We start from the raw sequence: 26,547 nt of genomic DNA, 5'->3' as shown, positions 1-26,547 counted from the left end.
TAGCTGGAAATGAACCTGAATTCCACATTGGGACTAAAATATCTATTTGACCTCTGGAGACTACAACTGGAAAAAGGTAAGTACAGTGAAAGAAGTGCTTAGATTTGTTGGAAATGAAGACATTTCGGTGGCTAATATTGTAGCAATATTGATTTTATTTTTTGATGGCAGTGAATTTGGCCGTTCAAAAAATTAATAGGGTTCTTGTTTCAGCGTAAATAGACAAAAATACCGGGACAGGTACAGTGGTGGTCTACAGTAGCCAAAAACTTAAACTCAAGTAAGAGTAGCGTCACTTCAAAATAATATTACTCAAGTAAAAGTAGTCATTCAAAAACTGTACTCAAGTACAAGTTAAAAAAAAAGTTTTTGGTGAAAAGAATACTCAAATAACGAGTAACATTGTGAGTAATTGCTTACGATGTTTGATTTTTTAATTTTTTTTTAAACACTGCTTTTTTTTTCTCAGCACATAATTACAGTGGGGCAAATACCTATTTAGTCAGCCACTAATTGTGCAAGTTCTCCCAAAGAAAATATTAGTGAGGCCTACAATTGTCAACATGGGTAAACCTCAACCATGAGAGACAGAATGTGGGGGGGAAAAAAGAAAATCACATTGTTTGATTTTTCAAAAGAGTATTTGAAAATCGTGGTGGGAAATAAGTATTTGGTCTCAACTAAAAATTCATCTCAATACTTTGTTATGTACCCTATGTTGGCAATAACGGAGGCCAAACGTTTTCTGTAACTCTTCACCTTTTTCACCAGCTTTTCACACACTGTTGCTGGTATTTGGACCCATTCCTCCATGCAGAGCTCCTCTAGAGCAGTGATATTTTGGGGCTGTCATTGGGCAACATGGACTTTCAATTCCCTTCTCACCCCGTGGCGTCAAAATGATAAAAAGAATGGGGAGCAAAAATCCCAGAACCACATGGGGGGACCTAGTGAATGACCTACAGAGAGCTGGGACCACAGCAAGAAAGGCTACTATCAGTAACACAAGGCCCCGGCAGGGACTCAAATCCTGCACTGCCAGACGTGTCCCCCTGCTGAAGAAAGTACACGTCCAGGCCCGTCTGCAATTCGCAAGAGAGCATTTGGATGAACCAGAATAGGACTGGGAGAATGTGTTATGGTCAGATGAAACCAAAATAGAACTTTTTGGTAGAAACACAGGTTCTCTTGTTTGGAGGAAAAAGAAAACTGAATTGCACCATACCCACTGTGAAGCATGGGGCTGGAAACATCATGCTTTGGGGCTGTTTTTCTGCAAAGGGACCAGGACGACTGATCTGTGTAAAGGAAAGAATGAATGGGGCCATGTATTGAGAGATTTTGAGTGAAAATCTCCTTCCATCAGCAAGGTCTTTGAAGATGAGACATGGCTGGGTCTTTCAGCATGACAATGATCCCAAACACACAGCCAGGGCAACAAAGGAGTGGCTTCGTAAGAAGCATTTCAAGGTCCCGGAGTGGCCTAGCCGGTCTCCAGATCTCAACCCCATAGAAAATCTGTGGAGGGAGTTGAAAGTCCGTGTTGCCCAACGACAGCCCCAAAACATCACTGCTCTAGAGGAGATCTGCATGGAGGAATGGGCCAAAATACCAGCAACAGTGTGTGAAAAGCTTGTGAAGAGTTACAGAAAACGTTTGACCTCTGTTATTGCCAACAAAGGGTACATAACAAAGTATTGAGATGAACTTTTGGTATTGACCAAATACTTATTTTCCACCATGATTTGCAAATAAATTCTTTAAAAATAAAACAATGTGATTTTCTGTTTTTTTTTCCACATTCTGTCTCTCATTGTTGAGGTTTAACCATGTTGACAATTACAGGCCTCTCTTATATTTTCAAGTGGGAGAACTTGCACAATTAGTGGTTGACTAAATATTTATTTGCCCCACTGTATCTATATGAAGTTATTATTACACTCTACGATAACCTATTACATTATTAATTCCGGCAAGAGAAAAAAAAAATCTACAGAAATAAGGCATCATTCGTTCGCCTTCTAGTGGAGAAAATAGTTTAAATAATTGAATACAGGTACAGTAGTCCCAGGGTTACGATGTACACTACTGGCCAAAAGTATTGGCACCCCTGCAATTCTGTCAGATAATGCTCAATTTCTCCCAGAAAATGATTGCAATTAAAAATGCTTTGGTAGTAATATCTTCATTTATTTTGCTAGACGAAATAACTATGAACAACTGCTTCCAGTACCCATCATTGAGTTTCTTACAATGCTCTGCTAGAATTTTAGACCATTGTTCTTTGGCCAACTGTTCTAGGTCTCTGATATTTGAAGGGTGCCTTCTCCAAACTGCCATTTTCAGATCTCTCCACAGTTGTTCTATGGGATTCAGGTCTGGACTCATTGCTGGCCACTTTAGAAGTCTCCAGTGTTTTCTCTAAAACAATTTTATAGTGCTTTTTTAAGTGTGTTTTGGGTCATTGTCCTGCGGGATGACCCATGACCTCTGAGGGAGACCCAGCTTTCTCACACGGGGCCCTACATTATGCTGCAAAATTTGTTGGTAGTCTTCAGACTTCATAATGCCAGGCACACAGTCAAGCAGTCCAGTGCCAGAGGTAGCAAAGCAACCCCAATACATCAGGGAACCGCTGCCATGTTAGACTGTTGGGACGGTGTTCTTTTCTTTGAAGGCCTCGTTTTTTTTCCTGTAAACTTTATGTGGATGCCTTTTCACAAAAAGCTCTACTGTTGTCTTATTTGACCAGAGAACATCCTTCCAAAATGTTTTGGGCTTTCAGGTTTTGGCAAACTCCAGCCTGGCTTTTTTTTGTCTCTGGGTCAGAATGGGGTTCTTCCTGGGTGTCCTACCATATAGTCCCTTTTCATTCAGATCCCGACGGATAGTATGGGTTGATGTTGTTGTACCCTCAGACTGCAGGTCAGCATAGACTTGTTTGGATGTTAGTCGAGGTTCTTAATCCACCATCCACACAATCTTTCGTTCAAATCTCTCGTGAATTTGTCCACATCTAGTGAGGATAGCCACAGTGCCATGGGCTTTACACTTATTGATGACACTGCGCACGGTAGACACAGGAACATTCGGGTCTTTGGAGATGAACTTGTAGCCTTGAGATTGTCCATGTTTCCTCACAATTTCGCTTCTCAAGTCCTCAGACAGTTCTTTGGTCGTCTTTCTTTTCTCCATTCAGCAATGTGGTACACACAAGGACACAGGACAGAGGTTGAGTCAACTTTAATCCATTTTAACTGGCCGCAAGTGTGATTTAGTTCTTGCCCCCACCTGTTATGTGCCACAGGTAAGTAGCAGGTGCTGTAAATTACACAAATTGGAGAAGCGTCACATGATTTTTCAAAGGGTGCCAATACTTTTGTCCGGCCCGTTTTTGGAGTTGTGTAAATAGATAATGATGTGATTTTTTTCCTGTTCTCTTTTGTGTTTTTTGTCATTTCGACTTGACGTCTCGTCTCGTCCGTCATTTTGTCTCCAGTCTTTTTTTTTGTTTGTTTTTTTTTTGTTGCGTAAACATTACCTTATTGTACCTCTCAGTACCTTATTTTTTACTTTATTTTATTAATATGATTTTTCTGCTTTTTGGCAAAATGTGTATTTGATTATATTGTTGACTTTTGTTTCTTGATGCATGCTTTTATTTTGGCGCAGGAAGCGTAGAGCAGGTAGTACTTCCGCACGCAAGTAAAAGCGCATGTACACATGAAGAATGTATTTGCGCACACAAGAAGAGCGTACACGCGCACACACGAGTAAGAACTCATTTGCCCCCACGAAGAAGTTGCGCAGCCGAATGAGAGACAGAGAAAGGGGAAAGACTTCAGTTCAGCTCGATGTTATTTTAAGATTTAGGGGCTATTTAGGGGTACTTAAAGGGTTAAGTACTCACTCTTAACCCGTGGACTGCTTCTCGTGAATAGTTCCTTCATAGTTCCAGTTATGAAATTAAAAGCATCTTATATCCGGTTTTCCGTGGTCAATCGGGGCCAAATAAAAACTGGGAGAGAGTTTTAAAAGTTTTTAAAATAGAGCCCATACAGATCAGCCCAGAGCCCTGCGTTCACTGATATTAAACTTAGATCTTAACCATAGACTTCAGTATCAGTTGACGGGCATGGGGCTTAAAATTCAAATATTTTCAAAACCAAAGCCACTAGAGGCCTAAAACCAAAAGAGGCACCTCCCTTAGGCATATATGAGTCTCCATGAACAGCATCATCAAAAATTTCAAAGTCGTTCCCTTATAAAATCCCGATTAATAATTTTTTATATAAGTATAGCAAAACTTAAAATGGCTATACAATTCTCAAATTTTATGCTAGATGCGCAAAAATCACCAAATGCAGAGATAATCCCCTATATTTTCAGGATCAATAACAATATTTAACATACATGTTTTCGCCCAAAATCGCAACTTAAATTTTTTCAACAGCTAATAAATCACTCTTTTTTCACATCAGAAACTTAATACTTGTGGAAAACATGCAGAATCATCTTAATTTTACTCAACAAAAGCAAAATTAGTATTTTTCTAAATACCATAATTTTTGGACTATAAGCTGCTACTTTTTCCACCCTCATTTTGAATCCTGCAGTTTATAGTCCAGTGCATCTTATTTGTTAATTGATTTGGGTCAATAGGTAACACTTTATTTGACAGTGGCGTCATAAGACTGTCATAAGGCCATCATAATTATGACCTGACATTATCATGGGTATTAATGAATGCTTATGACAGATGTCATTAAAAGTCATCCGGCAAATTATGTCATTATAACTCCATTTATGTCCAGCTCTGATCGTTTACATCATTCAAAAGAGATAATTTACCAGATGACACAAAATGACATCTGTCATAAGCAGGGCCATTTGGGGGCCCTAAGCAAAACAATGCAAAGGGGCCCATATTTTTTGCCTACCATTTCGTCACAGTGTACTTTGAAACCCATACATGCAATCCAACCCATATGTCCATATTTTGTATATTAATCAGATTTTGTTGCACTGCATACTTCAATCTTCTCACCCCAAATGATTGTCAGTACTTACAGTAGATAGGGCCAAACCTTTTTCTAAGAGGAAAGAAAGAAGTTAAGGAAGAACTTTCATTTTTTAAAGCTTGTAATCAAGTATCAAAACTCACAAAAGTCAAATAAAGTGAACTGTAGTAAACAAAATAGAATATAAATTAAACAATTGCAAGATTGGGGCCCCCTAGTGGTCAGGGGCCCTAAGCAGCTGCATAGTCTGCGTATAGGCAGGGCCGGCCCTGGTCATAAGCATGCATTAAAGCTCATGACAGTGTCATGTCATAATTATAATGTTCGTATGATAGTCTTATGGCGCTACTGTCAAATAAAGTGTTACCAAATTCCATAACTAGCAATTAATGAAACAACTACAACAGTAACTGAAGAAATAATTAGCACAGAACATGAATTTTCATTGTTTTTCACATGTGTAGCGATGCAATGCATGCTAGGAGGCATGTTGGCCGACAACAGTGTTGACAGCAGGTCTGGCGAGGTGACTGCCTCCCTCAAAAGAACAGTGACCGCTAGGGTTGTTCCGATCATGTTTTTTTGCTCCCAATCCGATCCCGATTGTTTTAGTTTGAGTATCTGCCGATCCCGATATTTCCCGATCTGATTGCTTTTTTTATTTTGCTCCCGATTCAATTCCAATCATTCCTGATAATTTTCCCTGATCATATACATTTTGGCAATTCATTAAGAAAAAAATGAATAAAACTCGGATGAATATATACATTTAACATACAGTACATAAGTACTGTATTTGTTTATTATGACAATAAATCCTCAAGATGGCATTTACATTATTAACATTCTTTCTGTGAGAGGGATCCACGGATAGAAAGACTTGTAATTCTTAAAGGATAAATGTGACTTTGTATATTGTGACTAAATATTGCCATCTAGTGTATTTGTTGAGTTTTCAGCAAATGATAGTGTAGCCATTTAACTTCTGCCCAAATGCATGATGGGAAGTGCAACCATGACTGTGTGTCGTGGTACCAATTGATATATCTTCTCTGCGTTGGGAAATAACATAGGGTGTTAAGAAAAAGATCAACTGCTATCTTTCTTCCCCACATTGCTTCTCACGATATTTCTAATTGTTGAGAGAGGGATAGTAAGGCTTTAGCCAATTAAAAAAAAAGCTCCAAAGGCTGCCAAATTTCACTCTACTTATTTAACGCTGCCTTTTTCCCAACCCTAGTTAATTTGTGCCAGATCCTGCACAAGATCCGGCACCTCTTGATTTTGGCCTCCCTGTGTTCCTGGACTTATTTGGGCAGATCCGGCACCTCTTGCATATAGAAAATAATAATAATATGTGGACCTGCGATTTCTGTGGCTTGTTTGTCTTACGTCCGGTTCTTCGGGGAGGTGGTGCAGGGCCGGCCCAGCCTATACGCAGACTATGCAGCTGCTTAGGGCCCCTGACCACCAGGGGGCCCCCCAATCTGGCAATTGTTTCATTTGTGTTCTATTTTGTTTCCTACAGTTTGCTTTATTTGACTTTTGTGAGTTTTGAGACTTGATTACGAGCTTACAAAAAATAAAAGTTCTTCCTTAACTTCTGTCTTTCCTTTTTTAGAAAAAGGTTTGGCGGTATCTACTGCAAGTACTGACAATCATTTGGGGTGAGAAGTTTGAAGTATGCAGTGCAACAAAATCTGATTAATATACAAAATATGGACGCATGGGTTGGATTGCATGTATGGGTTTCACAGTACACTGTGACGAAATGGGCCAAAAATATGGGGCCCTTTGCATTATTTTGCTTAGGGCCCCCAAATGGCCTGGGCCGGCCCTGAGGTGGTGTGTTGTATAAAAACACAGAGATGCCTCGGATGGCTGTTGCATGGAGACTTTTATTAACTAAACAAAAATCAGCGGGGGACAGTTAGCCAGTCAACACCACGCTTCCGTGCAACTCTCCTTTTCGCTCCCTCTGTCTCCCCTTTACGCTCGCCCATCGCCAAATTGGCAATGCCGGTCACACTGAAACGGGACAGCGGCCCAGTCGGTAACAATGTTGTTTCTAAAAATTTAACATCATTTCAAAGAGTCGGAGATTTGTTGATGCACTGAAAAGCTGGACCAACAAATCACGCCCCTGACACCAAAAAAAAAAAAAAAAACTTTGGAAATTTGCGGCATCTGGGGAGCAAGCAGGCAGGATCAAACGGTATTTCAACATGCCATAAACAGTTGCATTTATTGTCCTTTTTCAAAAAGAAGGACAATGGTTCAAAACGAGTCAGAAAAGCAACAACCAGGTGCAGCAGTAGGCTAGCACCGCAGCAGCTAGCCAGGTTCACGGACAGCCAGCCAAGCCGGGGCAGGAGGCTGCTACCGTGGCAGCTGCTGGTCAGGTTCAGCGCAACCCAGAGTGTGGGCCAGCTACAGCGCCAGCAGTCAGCCAGGTGGACCATAAACAGCCGGAGCAACAGGCCAGTACCTTTATGGGAAATTCAGGTTTGGGCTGCACAATTTCTAAGGCGGTGGGAACTTTGGGGCCAGAGAAGACATCATCCCCCCCGATGAAACTCGCAAAAGAATGGGTTTGTGTTATTTATTGTAATCGCTGATTTTTGTTTTGTTTTACAAGTTAGACCTGCTGAGAAACTAATTGCTGACTTTGTACTGTAAGTCCAAGTTGTGGTTATGTGGGCAATTACCCGTGCTGTGCAGAGGGTAGCCTAAATAATTGTAAATTGTTGTCATAACATTTATACCATGGATATTACCTGAAATTGAGGCTTGTTAGTCCCACAGCATAGCAAGTGGGCATTTGCGTGTTGTTTTCAGCACCATTTTCTGCGTATGCTCCAGGACCTGTGCCTGTCCCGTTATCCCTGCGCTGTCATATGTACTTTGCATTCCGGCACCTTATGATTTACAAATTAAGCACTGGCCAGGACAGAGGAGCCTCTTAAAGAAGTTACAGATCTGTGAGAGCCAGAAATCTTGCTTGTTTGTAGGTGACCAAATACTTATTTTCCACCATAATTTACAAATGAATTCTTTAAAAATCGGACAAAGTGATTTTCTGGATTTTTTTTTCTCATTCTTTCTCCCATAGTTGAGTTATACCTATGATGAGTATTAAAGGCCTACAGTGGGAGAACTTGCACAATTGGTGGCTACTGTATATGTGCCCTGCGATTGGCTGGAAACCAGTTCAGAATGTACCCAGCTTTCCGCCCGGGATAGGCTCCAGCACCCCCGCGATCCTTGTGATGAAACGTGGTCGGAAAGATGAATACAGTGGTATGAAAAAGTATCTAAACCTTTTGGAATTTCTCACATTTCTGCATAAAATCACCATCAAATGTGAGCTGATCTTTGTCAAAATCACACAGATGAAAACACACGGTCTGCTTTAACTATAGCCTCCCAAACATTTATAGGTTTTCATATTTCAATGAGGATAGAATGCAAACAATGACAGAAGGAGGGGGGGATAAGTAAGTGAACCATCACATTTAATATTTTGTGGCCCCCCCTTTGGCAGCAATATTTTCAACCAGAGGCTTCCTGCAGCTGCAGATTAGTCTGGCACATCGATCAGGACTAATCTTGGCCCATTCTTTTCTACAAAATTGCTGTAGTTAAGTCAGATTCCTGGGACGCCTGGCATGATTCGCTGTCTTTAGGTCATGTCTCAGCATTTCAATGGGGTTCAAGTCTGGACTTGGCCACTCCAGAATGTGTAATTTGTTCTCCTGAAGTTGAATTACTTCTGTTTTGGTTCATCATCTTGTTGCAGGATCCATCCTCTTTTTAGCTGACAGACAGCCTCAGGTTTTCCTACAAAACATCCTGATAAACATTTGAATTCTTTCTTCCATTAATGATTGCAAGTTGTCCAGGGCCGGAGGCAGCAAAACAGCCCCAAATCATGACGCTCTCTCCACCATGCTTCACGGTGGGGATGAAGTGTTGGTGTTGGTGAGCTGTTCTATTTTTCCTCCACACATGACTTTGTGTTTTACTCCCAAACAATTCAACTTTAGTTTTATCAGGCCACAAAATATTTTGCCAAAACTTCTGTGAAGTGTCCAAGTGCCTTTTTGCGAACATTAAATGAGCAACAATGTTTTTTGTTAGACAACAGTGGCTTTCTCCATGGAGTCCTCCCATGAACACCATTCCTGGCCATAGTTTTACATATAGTTGATGTGTACACATGATGTGTACACAGAGATATTGGAATGTGCTGGTGATTTCAGTAAGTCTTTAGCAGACACTCTCGGGTTCTTTTTCACCGCTTTGAGTATTCTGCACTGAACTCTTTGGTGGATGGCCACTCCATGGGAGAGAAGCAACAGTGCCAAACTCTCTCCATTTGTAGACAACTTCTCTGACTGTCAGTTGATGGACATCCATACTTTTAGAGATGGTTTTGTATCCTTTCCCAGCTTTATATAAATCAACAGCCAGCTCTTTTGACCGAGTCATGATGCACATCAGACAATGCTTCTCATCAAGACATTTCTTACCAGGTGTGTGTTTTATAGTAGGCAGTGCAGCTTGAAACCACTCATCAGTGATTGGGCACACACCTTACTTCAAATGTTTGGTAAAATTGGTTTCAATTGCTCTTTAAGTCTCCTTAGGCATAGGGTTTACTTACTTATTTTTCCCCTTTCATCATTGTTTGCATGTTATCGTTATTAAAATATGAAAACATATAAATGTTTGGGTAGTTTAAGTTAAAGCAGACAGTTTTTTCATCTGTGTGATTTTGACAAAGCTCAAATCACATTTAATAGTGATTTTATGCAGAAATGGGAAAAATTCCAAAATGTTCAGATACTTTTTCATACCACTGTATATATCGGTTCATACTTCTGGAAGGCTTTATTGTAGCATATCTAAATTGAGGGTTTTTCCTCCAATTGAATATGTTTAATTCACTGAACCCGTGCCAGATTGACAGACTGTTGTTGATGGTTTATAACAAACCATAATGGCTTTTAGGGTTTCCCCCGGAAAAAACTTGCAGCCCGCCAAGCTTGTAAAACACTGCGGGAAACACGAAGCTATGATTTTTAATGTCATTAAAATATGAAAAATTATAAATTAGGGTTGTTCCGATCATGTTTTTTGCTCCCGATCTGATCCCGATCGTTTTACATTGAGTATCTGCCGATCCCGATATTTCCCGATCCAATTGCTTTTTTTTGCTCCCGATTCAATTCCAATCATTCCCGATAATTTTTCCAGATCATATACATTTTGGCAATGCATTAAGAAAAAAATGAATAAAACTCGGACAAATATTTACATTCAACATACAGTACATAAGTACTGTATTTGTTTATTATGACAAATCCTCAAGATGGCATTTACATTATTAACATTCTTTCTGTGAGAGGGATCCACGGATAGAAAGACTTGTAATTCTTAAAAGGATAAATGTGACTTTGTATATTGTGACTAAATATTGCCATCTAGTGTATTTATTGATTCAGTAAATGATACTGTAGCCATTTAACTTCTGCCCAAATGCATGATGGGAAGTGCAACCATGACTGTGCGTAGTGCTACTAATTGATATATCTTCTCTGCGTTGGGGATTAAACTTAAGGTGTTAAGACAAAGCTCAAGTGCTATCTTGCTTCCCCACATTGCTTCCCATGATATTTCTAATCGTAGGGACAGGGATTTTAAGGCTTCAGCCAATTAAAAAAAGGCTCCAAAGGCTGCCAAAATTCACCCTACTCATTACACGCTACCTTTTATCTCTCTATATGGGTATAACAGCACCATTACAGATTGAGCGCGACAATGCGAGAGTGGGTTGTGCAGCGCATGCATTAATTTAATTACATATTTTAACGTGACACGTTTTTTAAAAATTTAATTACCGCCGCTATCGGGATAAATTTGATAACACTACCTTAAGCCTAAACTAAAGACTCTGGATGAGTGTAACATATTATGTTTGTAACGTTAAATACAATTAGAAAACGATTTAATTTAAATTAGAGCTGCAACGATTAATCGATTAACTCGAGTATTCGAATTAAATTTTGCTGATTCGAGTATTCGTTTAATTAAAGTGACGTTGTAAGGGTTTATTTTGAAAGTGCTTGCATTTAGTTTTATTGATTAGGGTGGATACACTGCCTTCTATTCGGCCTCAATTCACATGGCTGAAACCAGGTGCTCCCTGTTAAGACCAACATAAGCAAAATATTTTTTGAGGATTTTTTTTTTTTTTTAATGAATTCGTAATTTATTTTATAGGTATATTTAGCCTATTTTTGTGGGAATACGTGTCTGAACCATTTGTTAAGAGCATTGTAAAAAGGTTTAGCATTTTATAGCATTTAAACTAGTGGACTTTTGCAATATAAGTTAGCAAATTGTTCTTTTGTTGTACATAGATCCTCATTTTTATTTTATTTTTTTAATACCGTTTGAGGCTCAGCTCAGTTAATTAATTTTTTTCATGTTCCTTATCCGATTACTCGATTATTCGAACTAATGGTTTATCGATTAATCAACTACTAAAATAATCGATAGCTGCAGCCCTAATTTAAATATATATATATATATATACACAGTGCCTTGCAAAAGTATTCGGCCCCCTTGAATCTTGCAACCTTTCGCCACATTTCAGGCTTCAAACATAAAGATATAACATTTAATTTTTTTGTCAAGAATCAACAACAAGTGGGACACAATCGAGAAGTGGAACAACATTTATTGGATAATTTAAACTTTTTTAACAAATAAAAAACTGAAAAGTGGGGCGTGCAATAGTATTCGGCCTCTTTACTTTCAGTGCAGCAAACTCACTCCAGAAGTTCAGTGAGGATCTCTGAATGATCCAATGTTGTCCTAAATGACCGATGATGATAAATAGAATCCACCTGTGTGTAATCAAGTCTCCGTATAAATGCACCTGCTCTGTGATAGTCTCAGGGTTCTTTTTAAAGTGCAGAGAGCATTATGAAAACCAAGGAACACACCAGGCAGGTCCGAGATACTGTTGTGGAGAAGTTTAAAGCCGGATTTGGATACAAAAAGATTTCCCAAGCTTTAAACATCTCAAGGAGCACTGTGCAAGCCATCATATTGAAATGGAAGGAGCATCAGACCACTGCAAATCTACCAAGACCCGGCCGTCCTTCCAAACTTTCTTCTCAAACAAGGAGAAAACTGATCAGAGATGCAGCCAAGAGGCCCATGATCACTCTGGATGAACTGCAGAGATCTACAGCTGAGGTGGGAGAGTCTGTCCATAGGACAACAATCAATCGTACACTGCACAAATCTGGCCTTTATGGAAGAGTGGCAAGAAGAAAGTCATTCCTCAAAGATATCCATAAAAAGTCTCGTTTAAAGTTTGCCACAAGCCACCTGGGAGACACACCAAACATGTGGAAGAAGGTGCTCTGGTCAGATGAAACCAAAATTGAACTTTTTGGCCACAATGCAAAACGGTATGTTTGGCGTAAAAGCAACACTGCTCATCACCCTGAACACACCATCCCCACTGTCAAACATGGCGGTGGCAGCATCATGGTTTGGGCCTGCTTTTCTTCAGCAGGGACAGGGAAGATGGTTAAAATTGACGGCAAGATGGATGCAGCCAAATAGAGGAACATTCTGGAAGAAAACCTGTTGGTATCTGCACAAGACCTGAGACTGGGGCGGAGATTTATCTTCCAACAGGACAATGATCCAAAACATAAAGCCAAATCTACAATGGAATGGTTCAAAAATAAACGTATCCAGGTGTTAGAATGGCCAAGTCAAAGTCCAGACCTGAATCCAATCGAGAATCTGTGGAAAGAGCTGAAGACTGCTGTTCACAAACACTCTCCATCCAACCTCACTGAGCTCGAGCTGTTTTGCAAGGAAGAATGGGCAAGAATGTCAGTCTCTCGATGTGCAAAACTGATAGAAACATACCCCAAGCGACTTGCACCTGTAATTGGAGCAAAAGGTGGCGCTACAAAGTATTAACGCAAGGGGGCCGAATAATATTGCACGCCCCACTTTTCAGTTTTTTATTTGTTAAAAAAGTTTAAATTATCCAATAAATTTTGTTCCACTTCACGATTGTGTCCCACTTGTTGTTGATTCTTGACGAAAAATTAAAATTTTATATCTTTATGTTTGAAGCCTGAAATGTGGCGAAAGGTTGCAAGGTTCAAGGGGGCCGAATACTTTTTGCAAGGCACTGTATATATATATATGTGTTAAAAAACGGCATGGACGATATTTTTTTGCCGATTCCGATACTTTGAAAATGACCTGATCAGACCCGATCGATCGGCCGATCGGGACATCTCTACTATAAATGTTTGGGTGGTTTTAGTTAAAGCAGACACTGTATTTTCATCTGTGTGATTTTGACAAAGATCACGTTTGATGGTGATTTTATGCAGAAATGTGAGAAATTCCAAAAGGTTGATCCTTTTTCATATCACCTTACCTGTCAATGAGTTCCTGAGTACAACAACGTCTTGTTTTTAGTACAATATCATGAAAATTTGATGTGTTCTTGTGACAACCAACCCCACTGAACCCTAAATAAAGACAAGAGAGTTGTTTTTTTTAGCCAATCAGGTCTTTTATTTGGAACAGAGAGGCAGATTAGTGACAGGGCGACAGTGACGCGGAGGCTGGGCCTCCTCGCACCCTCACGCAATGACTCAAAGAACTCAGCCTTAAAAAAATGCAAATGTATAAAAAACAGGAATGAGAACAGCAAACGTAGAAGTCGTGCCGCACGCCTCCGTCGGCTTCACGCGCGCGCACAGTCGCACTTGTCTTATTTGGCTACAAACACACGCACACACTTGGAGACAGTCACTTTAGAAAAGACAACACGTGTTAAGATCATTCCTGCCTGTGCGGAAGCGGCATATGCGTGTGTGTGTGCGGGTGCGTGCGTGTCAGAGACATTCAGTTGTGAGCAAGCAAACACACACACTCACACGCAGTCTGTGCACACTATATTCAACTGTGTAATACCCAGGTGAGACACACGCACACACACACGGTGGGTTCGGGTTAAGTGTTCATACATACACGCACCTTTGACATTTCGCTTACATAGTGTTAACTCATTGGCTGCCATTGATGGCGATGGGCGTCCAATCCATTTCGACTGGGAGAGGCTGGCAGCGAATGATCGCTGCCAGCCCTCCCAGTCGAAAAGGATCGGACGTCTATCACCATTAATGGCACTGAAACATAATCACGTTCTGCATCTTCAAATTTTATGTTTACATAGCTTACACTGTGGAAAAAAAACAACAAAAAATGTCAAAATTTTCAGTACAATAGACAGAAAATAGCCACGCCCTTCCAGGGTTAGCGTCAAATTAACAAAAAAAATAATGTGGAAAAAAATAACCTGGGTTTGAATCCGTATTGTCGCCGTGGCAGTCGAACGTGCTGACTACTGAGCTAACATCCCATTCTAGTATGCTAGTAGTTTCTAGTATGTTCTTTTAAGTTCTCAAGTATGCTAGTACAGTTTTCCTAAACTTCCTACATGCACAGAACTTCCTTCAACCAGTAGCTCAGCAGTCAGGACGCTCAATGTGTGTTTTTATCCCCATCATTGAGACTGGAGATATATGGACTAATATATATAAATAAGATTATATATCATTTTATGATTTTTTTTCTCTACTATGAGTGTTAGCTTAAAAACAAGTGAGGCACTATACTGTTTTTTACATGTATTATACTCTATCCCATACAGCAGACAGTATTTTACTGTAATTTAAAGTTGTTTTTACGGTGTTTTACGGTGGGTTTACGGTTTGCCAAAAATTTACTGTTAAAAAAATTCCATAAAATGTGCATAATGCTTAAGTTATGTTTTTGTTGATTTTTTTTAAAACATGAAATCATTTAAAAAAAAAATTAGCATCGTCATTTTTTTTAACATTGCGATCCATATGTACCAGTCTTGATGGTGGTGACGTCACTGCGCCAGGCGAGGTATGGACTGCTGAGGTACTGAAGACCATTTGTAGCAAGTGATGGATGTGTAAAAGGTTAGAAGAACCTTACCCCTAAAAACTTAAAAGAATGTGTTGAGAGCGGAAGTTAGCATTGGCTATTAGCTCAGTAGTCAGTGCGCTCGACTGCCACGAGTTCAAACCCCATTTGAAGTGGGGGCTGTCGAGGGTGCTGACTATTGAGCTACTAAAGATCATTTGGAAGAAGAATCTTACTCAGGAACAGAGAAGACCAAGATGGCAGCTAAGGCTAGCTTAGGCTATTAGCTTAGTAATCAGCGCGATTGACTGCATTGAGTTCAAACCCTACTTCTAGTGGGGCAGTCGAGGGTGCTGACTGCTGAGGTACGCGATGTGTGTGTAAAAGATTAGAAGGACCTTACTTCTAAAACTTCAGCTATTAGCTCAGTAACCAGTGCGCTAGACTGCCACAAGTTCAAACCCCATTTAGAGTGGGGGTACTCGTGGGTGCTGACTGCTGAGCTGCTGAACAACCATTTGGAGCAAGTGATGTGTAAGTAGAAGGTTAGAAGAACCTTACTCCTAAAAACTGAAAAGAGTCAGATGGCAGCTGAAGGTAGCTTTGGCTATTAGCTCAGTAGTCCGTGCGTTCGACCGCCACGAGTTCAAACCCCATTTGGAGTGAGGGCAGTCCAGGGTGCTGACTGCTGAACGACCATTTTGAGCAAGTGATGTGTAAGTAGAAGGTTAGAAGAACCTTTCATCTAAGAACTGAAAAGAATGAGATGGCTAAAGCTAGCTTCGACTATTACCTCAATAGTTGGTGCGCTGAACTGCCACGAGTTCAAACCCCATTTGGAGTGGGAGCTGTCGAGGGTGCTAACTGCTGAGCTACTGAAGACCATTTGGAGCAAGTGATGTGTGTGTAGAAGGTTAAAAGAACTTTATTCCTCAGAAATGAAAAGAAGAAGCTTGCTTTGGCTATTAGCTCAGTAGTGAGTGCGCTCGACTGCAATGAGTTCAAACTCCATTTGGAGAGGGGGCTGTCGAGGGTGCTGACTGCTGAGCTACTGAAGACTATTTGGAGGAAGAACCTTACTCAAGAACAGAAAAGAACAAGATGGCAGCTAAGGCTAGCTTCGGCTATTAGCTCAGTAATCAGTGCGCTTGACTGCCACGCGTTCAAACCCCATTTGGAGTGGGGGCTGTCGAGGGTGCAGACTGCTGAGCTACTGAAGAACCTTATTCCTAAGAAATGAAAAGAAGAAGCTTGCTTTGGCTATTAGCTCAGTAGTGAGTGCACTCGACTGCCACGAGTTCAAACCCCATTTGGAGTGGGGGGTGTCGAGGGTGCTGACTGCTAAACTACTGAAGACCATTTGGAGGAAGAACCTTTCTCACGAACTGAAAAGAACAAGCTGGCAGCTAAGGCTAGCTTTAGCTATTAGCTCAGTAGTCAGTGCGCTCAACTGCCACAAGTTCAAACCCCATTTGGAGTGGGGGCAGTCGAGGGTGCTGACTGCTGAGCTACCTGATATGTGTGTAAAAGCATAGAAGAACCTTACTCAAGAACCGAGTAGAAGAAGATGGCAGCTAAAGCTAGCTTCGGCTATTAGCGCAGTAGTCAGTGCGCTCGACCGCCACGAGTTCAAACCCCATTTGGAGTGGGGGCAGTCGAGGTTGCTGACTGCTGAGGTGCTGAACGACCATTTGGAGCAAGTGATGTGTGTGTAAAAGCTTAGAAGTACCTTACTCAAGAACTGAAAAGAACAAGATGGCAGCTAAGGCTAGCTTTGGCTATTACCTCAGTAGTCAGTGCCCTCGACTGCCACAAATTCAAACCCCAATTGGAGTGGGGGCAGTCGAGGGTGCCGACTGCTGAGCTACGTGATGTGTGTGTAAAAGGTTAGAAGAACCTTACTCCTAAGAACTGAAAAGCACGAGATTGCAGTGAAAGCTAGCTTCAGGTATTAGCTCAGTGGTCAGTGCGCTCGACCGCCACTAGTTTAAACCCCATTTGGAGTAGGGGACAAACAAAAACTGGTGACATCACCTCTACCATCAGACCACAATAAAACGCCAGTCAAAATGTCATTCTATTTACAGTAATTTGTTAATTTGACAGTAACCTTCTTAGAGTTTTGAATGAGTCTATCTTCATTAATGGCAGCCAATGAGTTAAAAGTGACATTTTCAGGCGAGATATTCACGCACACACCAGTGAATGAGGCGTCCCACCAATCTGTGGAAGAGTGAGAACTTAGGTTAACACCCATTCGACCACCACACACACACACACACAGACACACACACACACACACAAAAGTATAGTTTGACTCCCATGCATGTTTTTTTTTTTTCCGTATCTACAGTACTGAGTATAAGAAGCTACTAGCCCAGTCGCACTGGCATGATTACAATCTTAGATAGAAGCACCCCCCCACCCCAAATCCAAACCTGTTGCCCCCCCTCCTCCTCTACAGGCGGTATGAAAGTCATGCAAACATGGTGGTAAGGGTGCAAAACCGAGCGACAATAGATAAAAAAAAAAAAACAGGCTGATGTCAACCCATGACGTTGCGATCGACAGTATTGCAGTTCACGTGTGCGTTTTGTATGTTGAACGTTAGGACAGGAAGTAGAAAAGACACAACGATATCAAGACAGGAAGTGAAAATGAAGTTTTTGTGTGTGTGCGCGCGTGTGTGTGACGAGAGCACAGCTCATCTAAAGTGATGACAGATAAATTAAAAAACAAAGAAAAATACTCATGCAGATGATTAGCGATGCCGGAAGAGGATAACGCTGATATTTACATATAAAGTTTTTTGTTTTGTTTTAAACAGCTAAATACACATCCTCTTGTTTAAGTATTATTATCAATACAGCATTATTATTATTATTATTATTATTGTAATAATTCAACGACCCAGGCCAAAACATTGATGGATATATTATGGATTATTACTATCAGTCAACTGTCTTTGTACAGCAACGTGTTCCGATTGGACGAGCGCAGAGAGAGCGGACGTGCGAGAGGAAGGACGGAAGGCACCGACGAGACCTTTCCTTTGGACTTCCTGCTCTGTGCGACCAATCAGATAGCGGGAATCTTCCGTACCCCGACGCCTCTCTTACTTTTTCGCTTAAAAACTTAAGGGTACCTTTTGTTTAGTTTTTTTTTTTGAACGCCAACACACAAACGTGTTTAGTTTTGATGTTTTTCTTACAAAATAATCATATCACATACAGAACAAGAGAATATTAATAACATTGGAAAAAAAAAAGTGTATGTGTTATTTTTTTTTTAAAGAATATTTTCTTTTTGTTTGTTTTTTTTTGTCCCCTTTTCCCCCACGCTTTCATTGAAAAGAAAGTTCCAAGAAGTCCGCAAAAAAAGGCGCTCTCGTGGTTGGCAGACGAGAGGAAGAGAGAGAGGGGGATGGATGGAAAGCGATGCAGAGGAAGAGGAGGTTTGGCGTCATGGCGGCGGTCGTGACGGTGCGTTCGGGCGTTACGCGTAAAACTCTTCCTGCTTGTCCGGCTTCTGGTAGGTGACGGTGGCCTGCTTGGGCTCCTCCAGTGTGTAGCTGCCTTCGTCTTTCTTCTTCATGCGGTAGACGAGGAGCATGACCAGGAAGGCGGCGAACAGGGCGCCCACCACGCCGCCGACGATGACAGCTGATGAGACCAGACGAGAGGAAAGAACATTTAAGACTGAGATAATCTTGTGACAAGCGACACACATAAGGGAGAGCATGTGATTGACTGATGATTTCTATTGGCTGCATTAAATGATTATGGGTGTGTTCACGAGGGGTGTGACAACGTAGCAAAGGCCGACCGTTATATGGACTTTTTTCCAACATCGGTCAATTAACAAAATAAGTCGATAAAAAAAAAAGATTTTAATCAGGCATCTATGTGGGCAACTGTGGCTGCTGCTGACTGATGGTAGGACCCCAGAAGGACCCTGCAGCAGCTTGAAGGTAGGCTCCTACAGGAAGCATCATACGAAGGACCAGGAGTGCAATAGATTAATAAATAAATACACACATACAGTGGGGAGAACAAGTATTTGATACACTGCCGATTTTGCTGGTTTTCCCACTTGCAAGCCATGTAGAGGTCTGTAATTTGTATCATTAGTTCTCTTCAACTGTGAGGGATGGAATCTAATACAAAAATGTTTAAATAATAAATTTGTATTTAACTGCATGAAATAAGTATTTGATACATTACCAACTAGTAAATATTTCGGCTCTTAGTTCTTTTTTAAGAACCCCTCCTGTTCTCCACTCATTACCGGAGGTAACTGCACCTGTTTGAACTTGTTACCTGTATAAAAGACACCTGTTCACATGCTCAAACAAACAAACTCCAACCTCTCCACAATGGCCAAGACCAAAGAGCTGTGTATGGACATCAGGGATAAAATAATAGACCTGCACAAGGCTGAGATGGGCTACAGGAAAATAAGCAAGCAGCTTGGTGAGAAGGTAAAAACTGTTGGAGCGATTATTAGAAAATGGAAGAAGTTCAAGTTGACGGTCAATCTGCCTCGTTCTGGGGCTCCATGCAAGATCTCACCTCGTGGGGCATCACTGATCATGAGGAAGGTGAGGGATCAGTCCAGAACTACACGGCAGGACCTGGTCAATGACCTGAAGAGAGCTGGAAACACAGTCTCGGAGAAAACCATCGGAAACACATTACGCCGTCATGGATTAAAATCCTACAGCGCACACAAGGTCCCGCTGCTGAAGCCAGTGCATGTCCAGACACGTCTGAAGTTTGCCACTGACCATCTGGATGATCCAGAGGAGAAACGGGAGAAGGTCATGTGGTCGGATGAGACCAAAATTGAACTTTTTGGTCTAAACTCGGCTCGTCATGTTTGGAGGAAAAAGAAGGATGACTACAACCCCAAGAACACCATCCCAAACGTGAAACACGGAGGAAACATCATTTTTTGCGGCTGCTTCTCTGCCAAGGGTACAGGACGACTTCACCGTATTGAGGGGAGGATGGATGGGGCTATGTATTGCCAAATCTTGGCTGACAACCTCCTTCCTTCAGTGAGAGCCCTGAAGATGGGTCGTGGCTTTGTCTTCCAGCATGACAACGACCCAAAGCACAAAGCCATGGCAACTAAAGAGTGGCTCCGTAAGAAGCATCTTAAGGTCCTGGAGTGGCCTAGCCAGTCACCAGATCTGAACCCGATAGAAAATCTATGGAGGGAGCTGAAAGTCCGTGTTGCCCGACAGCAGCCCCGAAACCTGAAGGCTCTGGAGAAGATCTGCATGAAGGAGTGGGCCAAAATCCCTGCTGCAGTGTGTGCAAACCTTGTCAAGGAGTAAGGGCTACAGGAAACGTTTGGTAACTATAATAGCAAATAAAGTTTTCTGTACCAAATATTAAGTTCGATATTTGTGATGTATCAAATACTTATTTCTTGCAATTAAATGCAAATGTATTACTTAAAAAATCATACAACGTGATTTTCTGTTTTTTTGTATTAGATTCCGTCCCTCACAGTTGAAGAGAACATATGATACAAATTTCAGACCTCTACATGCTTTGCAAGTGGGAAAACCAGCAAAATCGGCAGTGTATCAAATACTTGTCCTCCCCACTGTAGACTCCACCATAGGGGGCTGACGCAGGCAGAACGTTGAGTTGGCTAAACTCAAACCCTGCATTCTAATGCAGGATTTAGGTGGAAATAGGACGTAGGTTTTACTGCATACAAGCAGGCAGAAGTGTAAAACGTGAAAAAAAAAAAAAATCAATGGATAAAATTAGTGTAGCTTTGGCTTGAAATATTTACGTAAAATGAACAATATCTGCCAGTTTTTTGCTTTTAACCAAGAATCTAGATTGCTTTACGTTCATATTTACAGAAATTCCACAATTTAAGCGTTTATGTACAAGAATTTTTTTAACTTTAAAAGCTCTTTGTTTCGTCACGGCCGCCACGTTGAAAAACGTAATGTCTACTTGAAATATTTACGTAAAATGAACGACAACTGCCCATATTTTCATTCATATCTATAGAAATTCCGCGATTTAAGTATTTATTTACAAGAATTTTCAACCTAAAAAGCTCTGTTTTGTGACGGCCGCCATGTTGGATTACACAATAGCGTAACTTTTACTTGAAATATTTACATAAAATAAGCGATAACTTCCCGTTTTTTTACTTTTAACCAGGAATTTAGACTGTTTTACGTTCATATCTATAGAAAATCTGCAATTTTCAACCAAAAAGGTCTTTTTTTTTATGACGGCCGCCATGTTGGATTTTGTATCTCTACACAATAGCAGAATTCAACCTAAATAAGTTGTAATTGTATAAAGAAAATGCTATAATTTTGCTGTTGTTGAGTAAAATTAAGATGATTCTGCATGCTCACCTCAAGTTTTAAATTTTTGATGTGAAAATTGAGTGATTTATTTAGCTGTTGAAAACTTGCACTAGATGGAAAAAAAAAAAAGATTTTAGTTGCTATTTTGGGCAAAAACATATATATATAATATTGCTATTGATCCTGAAAATATAGGTGATTATCTCTGCATTTGGTGATTTTTGTGCATCTAGCGTAAAATTTGCGTATTTCATAGCCATTTTAAGTTTTTTTAGGGCTGTCAAACGATTAAAATTTTTAATCGAGTTAATTACAGCTTAAAAATTAATTAATCGTAATTAATCGCAATTAATCGCAATTCAAACCATCGATAAAATATGCCATATTTTTCTGTAAATTATTGTTGGAATGGAAAGATAAGACACAAGATGGATATATACATTCAACATACGGTACATAAGTACTGTATTTCTTTATTATAAAAATAAATCAACAAGATGGCATTACCATTATTAACATTCTGTTAAAGCGATCCATGGATAGAAAGACTTGTAGTTCTTAAAAGATAAATTTTAGTACAATTTATAGAAATTTTATATTAAAACCCCTCTTCATGTTTTCGTTTTAATAAAATTTGTAAAATTTTCAATCAAAAAATAAACAAGTAGCCCACCGTTGTTGATGTCAATAATTACTTACACAATGCTCATGGGTGCTGAAGCCTATAAAATCAGTCGGACCCAAGCGCCAGCAGAGGGCGGCAAAACTCCGAAAAACACAACAAGTACAGCTTTAACTGTGCTGTCATTTTAATCTGTTTGAGCAGGGCATTTGTGCGTTAATTGCGTCAAATATTCACATGTAAAAGGGAGGTGCTTGTTTTGGTTTTAGCTCGCTAGCGGCTTTGGTTTTGAAAATATTTGAATTTTTTTCAAAATAGTCCCTCTACGGATCAGCCCCGAGCCCTGTCAGTGATACACAATTAAATAAATGTTTAAATGTGTCATTAAAGCAACACTAGGTAACTTTTCAACCTTTATAAAATATTTTCATAACATTTGGGATGATATTACGACTGATAACTAGTTGAATGACACCTCTTTTATATCTTGAGTGGGGTCTGTATCGCTTTCACCAACCCTGCCACACAAAAAAACTCAAAATGTGCTCACTGTTACGGCATACGTCACTTTCCCCATTCATTATAAAGGTGGAAGTCGATGTGAACTCTATCGCGTGAATTCTGCAAAGATGGCATGGCAACAAAAGAGACAAAAAGTTTTGTCCGAGGAGAGAGAAAAAATAAGGGAGGCTACCAGTATAGTCAAGAGTAAACGCTGGCCCCTCGTCATTGTTAACAATTTCGGGTGGGGTGGGGGGTTAGCCACACTAAGCCACACGTTTGCTAACCGTCACACGCTATTGTTTAGCCACAACTGGATTCATCACCTTATTACTATTCATCCTTCACACAGTTGATGGGAACAGAAATATCATTTACGCCATCTGCAGGCGACCGGGAGATCATGATTTTATAACACTGTGCGGGTGTGCGCTGGTCCTCACGGGAAACGCAGTCTTCCTTAAGGCAATACATTACCGCTTTTTCCCACCGGTGTCGCTTTTTTCCCACCGGTGTCGGTAGACTTGACTAAAACTGAAAAGTTACTAAGTGTTGCTTTAAAATGCTTCTATTTTAATGTTTTTATTTATTTCAATATGAATGTATTGATTGTTTTCAAATTTATTTATTAATTTCAATGTGTATATCTCAATTTTTATTGATATACGGTGTTTACTTTTATTTTTTTATTTACTTTATCTGCTCAGCCTTCACTGTGTACAGACGCACTCTCTAAGCTCCTGAAGCGCTCACTAAACCCAGATTGTTGACTGTGTTATTGTAGAGTTTTGATGTATGTTCCATGCCTGAATGTGCGTCTTTAGTTGTATGGGGGACGGGAAACTGATAAGCATATGCTTCATCCTGTCCGCCTTTGTCTTCTTCTTCGGTTCCTTCGGGCAAATCATATCACATTTTGTAATTGTCAATGATTGTCAGTGATACCGATGATGATAACAATAAAATTCCATTCCATTCCATTTCACTTTTTATTTATTTACATTTTTTCATTTATTTCAGTTTTTATTTATTTATTTTAATTTTTTATTTAATTATTTCTACATTTCCATTTTATGTTTTTATTTCAATTTTTATTGATATATTTAACATTATATTGATTTCAATTTTCTTTAATTTTAATTTGAATTTAATTATTTGTACATTTATTTCCATTTTACTTATTTATTCCTATATATTTATTCAATTATTTCATTTTTATTTATTTTGAATTTTTCTTTATATAATTATTGCTAAATGTATTTCCATTTTATTTAATTATTTCAATTTTTACTGATATATTTAACTTTTATTTAATTCACTTTCTTTTTATTTAAATTTTTATTCATTCATTTCAATTTTGATTCATTTATTTCATTATTTATTTATTTATTTCAATTTATATGCATTTCATTTGTTATTAATACATTTAACTTTATTTATTTCACTTTCTTTACATTTATTTAAATATCTATTCATTTGTTTCACTTTTGATTTATTTTAATGTTTTATTTAGTCATTTCTACATTAATTTCTATTTTTTTGTTACAACATTTATTTCAAAATGTATTACTTTACTTCAGTTTTTATTTATTTTATTATTTATTTATTTATTTATTTGTTGCAGTTTATATTTCTTTCCATTTTTATTGATATATTTAACTTTTTATTTATTTATTTCACTCTTTATTTAATTTTTCATTCATTTATTTCAATTTTCATTTATTTGTTTGAATTTTTATGTAATTATTTCTACATTTATTTCCATGGTATTTATTTATTTATTTAAACATTTATTTATTCCAATATATTTTTATTTATTTCAACATTTATTTATTTCATTCTTGCACTCCTGTTCTCCTTGTAACGCATGAAATAATTTTATCCGTCATTGGCTCATCAAACTCGGTGGGCGGGGCGTGAACTACGTGGGGTTTGAGTTGATTGAGTCAAGCTATGCGGCTCTGGAGTCAAACTATTGCTTCTTCCTTCCCAAGATGGCAGCGATTGCTGAGGTTCTGCATGAGCTTTCTCTCGCGATAAACCGCTGTGTTTTGTAAGCCACATGCTCAAGGTCCGAATTTCCTGCGTCAACGTGTTCTGCTAAATCTATTATGTCCATTATTAAATCCCGAGAAAGCTCAGTGCCATTGAAGGTGATAGACGTCCAATCCATATAGACTGGAATGGGCTAGCAGCGATCGTCGCCCGCAGAATGCAAAAAAAAAGTCACATAGTCTAAGAACATGTGACCATCACGCATTAAAGCAAGTGAAAATAGACAAAAACGTGACATGTCTATAACATCTTTCACTCTTCTGGACACTCGGGACCGCATGTGATAAACCGACATGCACTTAACTAAAGGCTAGGCAAATGAAGTTAAACTAATTGGTTCCCAAAAAACAGAGAAAAGACTCTTTGTTCTGAATCTTTGCCTCTGCTAAGCACGTGGGTGGTGTTTCTTTCAAAATGGCACCAGCTGGGCTTTTAACCATGCACTTTTTTTCTCTTAAAATAATTGACAGACAATAGAAGATTTGTCAAAAATGCTCTTCCTCATGTCACAACAAGCACAGTCTGACACGTGACAGGAGGAGCCCGCTCCTATGTTTTCTTCTCTAACACGCACAAAGTCTAGTCTAAAGTCTGTTGCCTCCTGCTCTTTACCAGTGACCAGGAAATCAGCAAAAACCACAGCCAGAAGTCCACCAATCAGAATGGCTGGAAGAGACAGAGAGGTCAGACCAGTTGGGAACTCCTTTGCTAGCTAGCAGAAAAACAAAACTCTTTGGGATACGAGGAAAGAAGTTGGGAAGTGCAATCAGGGAGCTAAAAAGCCACGTCTATACCAGGCGGTCCAGCTTGGTTTGAGAGGCTGACTCATTCAAATTGGCTGCCATGCTTAGCCCACAAGTGACAGCGCGAATTGAGATTTTAGCATCACGCATCTAGTACACAAAGTGAACTAGCTAGCATATCTGCTACCAATAAGGTAGCAAACCGACAAAATCTTTGAAGGAACACAACAACTTAACAAATGAAGTCCAAGATGGTCGCTTTGAACCAAAATGGCAGTCTTCTTGTATGTTTTAGGGCAGTGGTATCCAAACTATTCCATATAGGGCCTCAGTGGGCGCAGGATTTCATTCCAACAAAAAAAAAGACCACCTATGCACCAATCTGGTGTCTTAGAAGTGTAATCAGTTGATTACAGTCAGGTGCTGCTTGTTTTAGCAAAAACTTCATTGGTTAAATTGTCGGTACTCAATCGGTTGGAACAAAAACCAGGACCCACAGCGGCCCTTGAGGACCGGTTTGGAGACCCCTGTTTTAGGGTATACAGTGGTACCTCTACTTACCAAATGAATTGGTTTTGGAAGTAGTTTTGTAAACGGAAAATTACATAAGTATAGACGTGTTATCCATGTTAATGCCCTAGTCCAGGGGTCCCAAAACTACGGCCCGTGAGCCGGATACGGCCTCCTCCACATTTGGTCCGGCCCCCTGAACAATACCAGAGAGCATTTTGATTTAAAAAAAATTTTTTTTCAATAGTGTTATTTATTTCCTGGCTTTTTTCTGTGAAGAACCCAGAGAGGGTTATTTGGTTATTATCTATTTAATTAATAGTGTTATTATTATTTATTATTATATTATGTTATATTGTATTATATTATATTTAGAGCTGTCAAACGATTAAAATCTTTAATCGAGTTAATTACAGCTTAAAAATTAATTAATCGTAATTAATCGCAATTCAAACCATCTATAAAATATGCCATATTTTTCTGTAAAGTATTGTTAGAATGAAAAGATAAGACACTAGACGGATATATACATTCAACATATGGTACATAAGTACTGTATTTGTTTATTATAACAATAAATCAGCAAGATGGCATTAACATTATTAACATTCTGTTAAAGCGATCCATGGATAGAAAGACTTGTAGTTTATAGACATTTTATATTAAAACCCCTCTTAATGTTTCTGTTTTAATAAAATTTGTAAAATTTTCAATCACAAAATAAACTAGTAGCTCGCC

The 26,547-nt window shown here is 39.4% G+C and overlaps 1 protein-coding gene across 2 annotated transcripts in view; it reads right to left on the bottom strand.

Annotated features, from left to right (window-relative positions):
- Window positions 1-14,322: 14,322 nt before the first annotated feature.
- The window catches only part of sdc3 (syndecan 3), a 109,769-nt gene continuing 97,544 nt past the window's right edge, over window positions 14,323-26,547 (bottom strand). For both annotated transcript variants that reach the window (XM_057827273.1, XM_057827274.1), the window contains exon 5: window positions 14,323-18,691. In XM_057827273.1, the coding sequence (XP_057683256.1) occupies window positions 18,525-18,691 (167 nt within the window). In that variant the 3' untranslated portion in view covers window positions 14,323-18,524. The remainder of the gene's footprint in view (window positions 18,692-26,547) is intronic.

This window comes from Corythoichthys intestinalis, chromosome 22 (assembly GCF_030265065.1).
Source record: "Corythoichthys intestinalis isolate RoL2023-P3 chromosome 22, ASM3026506v1, whole genome shotgun sequence".
Taxonomy (NCBI): Eukaryota; Metazoa; Chordata; class Actinopteri; order Syngnathiformes; family Syngnathidae; genus Corythoichthys; species Corythoichthys intestinalis.
The sequence above is the reverse complement of the archived record's forward strand: the minus strand, read 5'-3'. Positions and strand labels throughout refer to the sequence as shown.